Here is an 8,576-nt window from a genome sequence, read left to right as displayed (position 1 = left end):
CTGTGAAATGGGGAATAATAATAGTACCTCCAGAGGGTTTCTGGGAGGATTAAATGAGTTAATACATGTCAGTTGCTTAGGACAGCATGCGTCACATAGTTAGCACTCAGTGCTGGCTCTGGCTGGCTGTGTTCTTCACTCCCCTTTCTCTCTTCTCTCCCTTCCACTAGCTCAGGGCCCATAGGAGGCAGAGCACAAAGAAAGCTCAGGAAGGCTGGGCGTGGTGGCTCACGCCTGTAGTCCCAGCGCTGTGGGAGGCCCAGGTGGGTGGATTGCCTGAGCTTAGAGGTTCGAGACCTGTATGTGACAGCAGTGAGCCAGAGTAAGACCCCGTCTCTACTAACAACATCAAAAACAGCCAGCACCACAGGAGAAAGAAGAAAATCAACAAAAAAGGAGTACTTCAAACAAAGAAGAATGAACAAGCACACTGAAATTAAAAAAAAAGAAAGCTCAGGAAGAGCAGCGGGCAGGATTATGTTAGCTAGCAGGCTCCCTCAAAGCTGGAGGTGGCAAACTGGTTTGGAGTCTGGATCCTGCTGGATGCTAGTGAGTCCAGCCTCCTGACTAGAGGGAGGCCAACATTCTGACTTTAGAGCTGTTACCCTTTATCCTTCCTTTGCCAAGGTTCCCACCTGCTCTCACAGAGGGGGAGGAGTCTGAAACAAAGCCCCTGATTAGCTGCCTTCATTTCAGTCAGTCCCTCGTGAATTTCTGGTCTAGCTGGGAAGGGAGGGGCATAGGTATTTAGCTAAAACTTACAGGAATATTTGAGTAGGTTAGAAGAGGGGGGAGAAAGGAGGAAGGGAAAGAGGGACAGAGAGGAGGCCCAAGGCAAGAGAGTCCTTTCTAACTGGATGGTTTATAAAGTCCTGGGGGTGGAGGGGGTGGGAAGGTACAGCATAACCTTTTGGGCTGAAAGCTGTCTGGGGGTGTGGAGTGGCTGTTCCATTTGTGACAAGAGAAACATGGGGAGACACTGCATGCAACCGAACCTTTTAATGAGGTCTTGCCGGGGTCTGTTCAGGGAGGAGGACCCCTGGGGAGATACTTCCCAGAACCACAGCCCCCATCCTTGGGCCACCATCTCCCTTTCCCCCTCCTTGTGTGAGTGGCCCCGGACCGGAGCACCCTCACTCCCTTTAGGGCCCTGTAAGGCTCCTTCTCAGTCCTGGAGTCCAGTCTTCTCTTGTGCTGAGGCCCGGAGTGGAACCATGTGCTTCTGTTGTTCTTGTTGCTGTCGCCTCAGTTTCCCTTTCCTCCTGGGGGGCAGGGGACAGCAGTACACTGGGTATGTGGCCTTCGGATTAGGGCTAGGAGCTGGGGGCTCCTCAGGGGCTCTCCACTCAGCTATTCCCAGACACCTGCTCTTTGCCCCAAGCATCTACTGTTCCCTGGAGCTGGGAGCCTCAGGAAGGATTCTAAAAGAGTCTCTGCCAACTGTGGATAAAGGGACAAAGAGCTCTGGTCTGGAAGAGGAAGCCTGAGCTTGAGTCTCAGTGCTACCCCCGCCTGCAGGCGTGACCTAGGGTGAGTCACTGTTCCTCTTTGGGCGGGAGCCCACCTGCTATCCAGGTCCTGTACTGTATCCGGCAGTGGCTGGCCCAGAGTCTCCGGCAGAAGGGCAGCGACGGCGCTTGCGGCCACGGGAACAGCGCCGAAGATAAAGAGCGGCACGGAGGGGTAGAGCTCGGCGGTCATGCTCACCAGTGGGCTCACGATGCTGCCCACGCGGGCCATTGTGCTGCCCATCCCCATGCCTGTCTGCCTGTGGGCCGTGGGTGGGGGTGGTTAGGATTCTGGCATGAGTACTGAGGGGCTGGCCATGTCTGGGGGGAAACAGCTCAGGTACCTTAGGGTGCCCCTGGTACCTCTTTCTTCATTTGACTAGCAATCCAATTGGGCATTTGTTCCGGTAATTTTTAAAAAAAGAGATGCTGGAAAAAGCTCTTGGCAGAGAATCAGAGACCTGAGATTAGAATTTCGCCTCTGCCCTTAATTTGCTGTGTGACCTTGGTCAAACCCTGTTCCCTCTCTGGGTCTCAGTTTCCTTCGTTGTCAAATGAGACAGTGGAGTTAGATAGATGGTTCTCAGATCACAGGATGCTTTGTCAGTTGCCCAAGCCCCACATCGACCTATTGGATTAGAATCCTTAGGGGAAGAGGTTGGAATCTGCTTGTTGAGAACATGTTAAGAACATTCTGTATGAAAGAAGAGTTTGAAACTATTGACTCAGGAGACAAACTGCTTGGGGTTTGGGGTTCAAAATGCATTCTTCACCATTCTCTGGCTGTGTGATCTTGGAGAAGTCACGTAAGCTTCCTGTGGCCCTGGTTTCACATTTGTAAAATGGGAATAATAATAATACCCTGTTTTCCCGAAAATAAGACATCCTCTGAAAATAAGACCTACTTACAGGAAAGCTAAGATGTCCCCTGAAAATAAGGCCTAGCGCATCTTTGGGAGCACACCTTAAAATAAGACACTGTCTTATTTTCGGGGAAACAGGGTAGTACCTACCTCATGGCTTGCTATGAGGATTACGTGAGTTAATATGTGTAAAAAGTTTAAGATACTGCCTGGCACATAGTTTATAATAATGCTTTGTGTTATTGTTCTTTCCCCTAAAATCCCATAAGGACACAGGGCAGTAACCATGACCCCTCCGGGTTTTCTTTCCAAATAACCTAGGAAAGCCTGACATTTCATTAACATCTTATGTGAATTTTATATCCCGGTCACAAAATCTTGTTTCTGCAAAATACCCTTCCTATCATCTTGGCAGTCAAAAAAGTAATTGTATGTTTGTCCCTACTTTTGGTGTACTATCAGGTGTGGCTTCTGTGACAGGAAATTGTTTTCATGTTTGTGGTCTTGGCTTGCAGATGTACCACTTGGTTTATAGATAGAATGTAGATTTGGTGGCAGCTTCTAACTTGTGCTTTGGAAATTGAGGGAGTACTACCATTCATTGCCCCTGGGATGTGTCTTCTCAGCTCCCTACCCTGCTCCAGTAAGATCTTCTGGTGTCAGGCAAGTGCTTGGAGCCACACCCATGTTAGCAAGGCCACGAAGTATGTGTTGAGGAGCTTGTGCTGGTGAGAGTGAGGAGGGGCCTTTCGGTTGGGGTGCACTGGACTATGCTCTGGGGTCTCACTTGTTCACAGGAGAATGTCTTTACTCAAGACACCCCTGCCCAGAAGGTTCCCACTAACCGGATCATTGTGGGGTACAATTCTCCAGTATACAGGAAGATGCAGTTGAAGGAGGCAGCCAGGCAGCCCTTCCCCAGAACAGCAAAGGAGGTTCGGACAATGGACTGGTCTAGAGAGAAAGGAGGGGAGATTGGGAGTGGGGGCTTGGAGGAATTGGCTTCCTCGCTTCTGAGAGTTTGGGTTGTGTGTGGGGATGGGGCTAGGATGAGGGGCCCAGGTGTCCCTGGGTACTCACCCTGGGGTACTACCCCATTGACCACGATGCAGATGCCTGCCAGAAGTAGTGAGGCCATCTGGGCAGGCCGGCGACCCAGGGAGTTGATGATAAGGAAGCACACAAGCTTGGCAGGCAGGTCCACAGCACCAAAGATCACCTGGATTAGGTACATGCTGACTCCAAAGCCCTGCAGGTCCATGACCAGCCCATAGTAGGCGAAGCTGGTGGCAAACCTAGTTTGGGGAGTGGGGTGAGGGGTATGCAGTTTATTAAGGAGTCTTGGAGGGTGCTCTTTCAAAACAGGGATGAGCTATATTGGGTACCCTGCTTAAGGAGCTGGAATGTACTGTGGCTAATATTCCTTCAAATAGTTAAATGTATGCTTAAACTGCATAGTTTAAATATTTGGGTAGTCTTCTAATGCTCTAAATTTCCAAATCTTCTGATAACTAAGGTCCCCAGTGTACTGGGGATTTTTCGCTTAGTTACTATGTAGGATTTACATAGTTTTAGTCTTTATCTTATCTAGTATGCTGGGCTGAGGAAGAGCAGGGCGTATCTGAACCAAGAACCTTCTGGGACCTGTCCATGGTCCTGGGATGAGTGTTGTGCTTTTTAAGACACAAAATGTAGCTCACATTATTGGATAGAACTCACAACTGAGAGTAAATCCCATGTTGTAAACAAAGAATTCATAGTCAGGATTGTTCTTTCTGACCCACACTTCCCTTTACCGCCAGGGAGTACTGTGGTGATAGGAAGGAAGGATGATAGGGAGTGTTGCAAAGGGAAAGGAAGATTTTTGGCTTAGATCAGCCTTCACCAAAGTGTTCTTTTGGAGATAAGTTTTAGTCCTCTTATTGCCTGTGCCTGTGTTTCTGGCAGGCATCATAGAGTGAGTAATGTCTCCACATATTTTGCAAGCCAGACTGGTCTCTGCCTCCATGATGTCATTCTTTAGACTCTGGAGGCCACTGGTTCTGATGAGATGTTTCCATCATTGGAACAGGGTTGGTGAACGGAGAAGAAGGTGAGGGATAGGTGTTCAGTTTGGAGACTTGGGCTGAGTTGAGCCCGGAGAGTGCCTGGTTCTTCAGGACTCTCCCTGCCACGAGATTACTGCTGCTCAGAGAGGACTGATGACTTTTCCTCCCTCTTGTCTGGCCTCTGCCACCCATTGTGTCTGCTCCCTCCCCAGCCAGCTTATTATCTCTGTCTGTCTCCCTGTCTGTCAGTTTGTCTGTCCGGGCCTACCACAGCATGGAGAGGCAGAGGAAGAGGCGGCGCAGGACCGGGCAGCGCAGCAGCTCAGTGGCCGAGGCCTGGCCTTTGCCCACCGTCAGCTCCTTCTGCAGATTGGCCTGGAGCACCTGCTGGGACAGGCAGGGCTCAGGGCCTGGGCTTTCCCTGGCCTAACAACTTAGTCAAGGACACCTCCTGGACCCTGGGTCCTGCGTTTGGGGCTTGGGGCTGTCATGGGAAGTCTCAGGGGGTCTCACCTCCATACTCAGCTTGGCCCCTTCTTCCTGCTTCCCATTGATCTGGGCCACTCTCTGCAGGGCCTTCAGGGTAAGGTCCAGCCTCCCAGAGGAGGAGTACCAGCGGGCCGACTCGATGAAGAACCTGGGAGGGAGGGTGGGGGCTGTGAGCATGGCTTCAGTTCCCATGAGTTGGGGCAGGTTTTCTGGGGCCTGCAGTGGGACTTTGTTCAAGGTTAGGAGCCCAGGAACCTTGCCAAGTCCCTCTCTGGGACCACAAGGCAGTGCCCAGCTTGGTGACAACCCATTCTCCAACCCAGAAGCTCAGCTCTTGGGAGCTGGGCAGGGGGCAGTGCAGGCAGCCTAGAGAGGTGAGGGGAGGCAGAGAATTGCACATCTGGGGCAAAGCCTTCTCCTCACAGCCTCGGTTTCCCATCTGTCACACTGAGGCATCAGACTGATTGTGACCTTCTGGCTCTGACCTTCTCTGATTCTGTGGGGTGGATTGTATGTTGAGTTCTGGGAGATGTCCTGTCCTGTGGCAACTGCTTCCTGTGCTGGGCCCCACTCACCAGGAGTAAACGAAGAAGGCGAAAAAAGGCACAGAGACTAGCAGCTGCAGGTGGCGCCAGTGGGGCACAGCATAGGCCACGCCGGCCAGGAGGAACTGGCCCAGGCTGTAGACGTAGCCAGTCAAGGTGCCCACACAGGCCCGCGTGTGGATGGGCATCCACTCCACATCTGAAAAGAGGGTTGGAACAGGGTGGTGCAACCAACTGGGCTGCTGGGCAGGAAAAGGCCCCTCTCTCCATCCAGACCTCGGTCTGTCCTAAGGATCAGTGGAAGATGTACCACGTGAGACTGGGTGCCAGGGTACTGGGCACTTTGGGTGGAGGGAGGGATGGGGAGGTGGGCTCAGAATCCACAGGAACTACCCCCTCCGTACTCCTAATATTTTTTTTGCTCCTCCTCAGGCTGCTCTCTTGGCTACAGCCCCCTTTCCTTTCAGTGCCTGTTGGACCACTCAACAAGTCCTCGGCATGACCTCCTTCCCCTGCTGGGATGGAGTCTACCCTCAGCGGGCAGAGTGGCTTGGAGGAGGCAGTGGTTTTCCTCCATCCTGGAACATCAAGGTAAGAGCAGGACCACCTCTCTGCTGTGGTCTGCAGAGGCCCAGCTCTGTTCTTGGTGGGCTCTTGACTCAGATACTGGGGCAGTGGCTTGGATTCATTATGTGTCCTGCCCACACCTTAGCCCAATCCCTGTTAATTTCTTTAGTTTAGCGAATCCCAAATCCTTAGATTCTCTTCTGGGCTTGAGGGATGACCTTGGATAAATCCTTTCCCTTCTCCTGAGCCTTAGGTCCTTCATCTGAGAAACTGGGGGAAGGAGGGTGACCTATCAGAGGCTGCCCAGGGATAGAACTGACTCAGTGCATAAATGTGTCTGGTCTGCATGATGCTGGCTTTACAGTTAATTGCAAACATTAAAAAACTGGGATATTTTACATTAATCCAAAATGAGGAGGAAGATCTAACAGCCCTAGGACCCCCCGACTGGAGCATCAGAGTGTCTGTGGCCTCTGGGAGGGTGTGTCTGTCCTTTGGATACAGTTCTCACCCCTCACTAATGCCTCCTGTGCTTGGTCTGCTTCAGGCATGTACATGAGCTGCTGCCTCTTTCAACGGAATTTGCAATCCTGTCTCTAAAGGAGGGGTCAGGATGGCACGAGCCTGAGAAAAAGGTTGCTCTATTGGCTAGAAGGGCAGACCCCAGAGCAAGGGTAGAGGGCAGGCATGGCTCAGGAGGGGTGGGCTGGGAGAGCAGCTGCAGAGAGGCTGCTGGGCTGGATGGGCAGAGGGGAGTGAGCAGGAAGCATCCCTCACTTAACGTCATGCAGTTCAGGGCGATGCTGGCCAGAGACATGCCGGAGAGGAGCCGGAAGGCACAGTAGACAGGGAAGTTGGGTGCGAAGGCCGCGCAGGTCCCTGACACAGCTGTCTGCAGATAGTTCAAGATCAGCACCTTCCGGCGGCCCAACCTGTGAGGGGAGGGGATATCTGCAGCAGGGGCTGAGGACTGACGGGTGCTAGGCCGGGCTGGGAGAGGAAGGCTTGCCCTGGGTGCAGCCTGGGGGTCTTTGGGGGACCTCTGAGGTATTCTGAGGCTGGTGCTATAGATCCTCAGCTGGGAATCCCAACCTCCCCTTAGGTCTCCTGAGGAGCCTGCAGCCATGGAGCTCCCAGGCCCAGCCTTGGGCCCCTCCCAGGACTGACCTGTCTGCCAGGTAGCCGAACATCATGGCTCCGAGCAGCACCCCCACCATGTACAAGGACTGGGCCAGCTGGCGTAAGGCCCTGTGCGAGCACACGAGGTCCCACTGTGGGAGCAGGAGCAAGGGTCAGGCAGAGATGGCAGAGTGGCTGCAGGGAGTGCCTCTCCCCTCCTCCAGGGGGGTGGGCTGGTCCTCAGGGGTCCAGGTCACTCTTTTCCCTGGTACTTTCCCTGCTGTGTCCCTCCCTGGTCCCAGGAGCTCAGAGCATTTTTTTTTTAACTCAGCATTTTTTAAAATGCATATATACTTTTTTTTTTTCCCTTTAGAGACAGAGTCTCACTTTTATTATTCTCGGTAGAGTGCTGTGGTATCATAGCTCACAGCAACCTCCAACTCCTGGGCTTAGGTGATGATTCTTAGCCTCCCAAGTAACTGGATCTAAAGGCGCCCACCACAACCCCCAGCTATTTTTTTGTTGCGGTTTGGCCGGGGCCGGGTTCAAACCCACCCCCCTTGGTATATGGGGCCGGCACTCAGCCCACTGAGCCACAGGCACCGCCTGCATATGTCTTTTTTAAAAAGGCCTCCATCTTGAATCCCTTTCTCCATCTTCCTATCTTGGCCCCTGGAAAACTTGAGACTCTGTGTGTGTGTATCCGTCTGTCTGTCTCAGAGGGGAAGGCAGAGCCTGCATGGCCCATGGAGTGGGGAACCCCAGGTCCTCACCTCAGTCACGATGGTGGATGGGAAGGTGCTGTTGTCATAGATCCAGCCATTGGTGCAGGGCTCAGTTGCCCCTGTGCCGTTGGCCTCTGTGCCATTGGGGAAGGGCGGTCCTGACTGCGGGGAGGTGAAGTGGAGGCAGGATTCCCTTCGCCCTCGCTGGTCCTGGGGCAGCCAGGCCTCCAGTCCCCCATCCTTGCTGAGGTTGGCGTAGGCAGGTGGGCGGCAGTGGTGGGTGGGGATGGCAGCAGTGAAGTTCTGCAGGGTGTTGTGGGAGGCCATCAGGAGCAGGGGGAGGATCACCAGGGTGACCTGGATCTGCTGGAAGCGGCCGACGCCCCCCACTTGCTTCAGGAGGTCATTGAAGGCCATGGGGCCAGGCCCGGCCGAGCTGTTAGGAGCTGAGGCCTTCTAGTCCCGGGACCTCTGTCTGTCTGTTTGCCTGCCGTCCTTCTCTGGAGGAGCAGGGCTGCCGGTGCCTCTGCAGCTGGGTTGCTGCTAGAGCTGAGTCTGAGCTGGCTCTGTGGGGGGACAGCAGCCTGCCCCTCCTTCTTCCCCTCACTCCCTGCTCTGTCCCTCCCTTCTCCTTACAGCTTTTCCTTACTTCGGGGGTCGGAGAAAGCTCAGCTTTCAGGGTCTGCTGTACCCCTGACCCTTCCATGGGCAG

General features: G+C 53.4%; 1 protein-coding gene across 1 annotated transcript; it reads right to left on the bottom strand.

The window, feature by feature from the left end:
- Positions 1 to 984: 984 nt before the first annotated feature.
- SLC22A6 (solute carrier family 22 member 6) lies at positions 985 to 8,576 on the bottom strand. Its single transcript, XM_053562240.1, has 10 exons — positions 7,913 to 8,576; positions 7,188 to 7,291; positions 6,798 to 6,952; positions 5,484 to 5,652; positions 4,933 to 5,056; positions 4,688 to 4,803; positions 3,452 to 3,666; positions 3,217 to 3,325; positions 1,565 to 1,768; positions 985 to 1,262 (listed from the first exon to the last, which is right to left on the bottom strand). The coding sequence occupies exons 1-10, from the start codon at positions 8,279 to 8,281 to the stop codon at positions 1,166 to 1,168; spliced, it is 1,662 nt and encodes a 553-aa protein (XP_053418215.1). The 5' UTR covers positions 8,282 to 8,576; the 3' UTR covers positions 985 to 1,165.

Source organism: Nycticebus coucang, chromosome 14 (assembly GCF_027406575.1).
Source record: "Nycticebus coucang isolate mNycCou1 chromosome 14, mNycCou1.pri, whole genome shotgun sequence".
NCBI lineage: Eukaryota > Metazoa > Chordata > Mammalia > Primates > Lorisidae > Nycticebus > Nycticebus coucang.
This window is presented reverse-complemented; position numbering and strand designations above follow the sequence as displayed.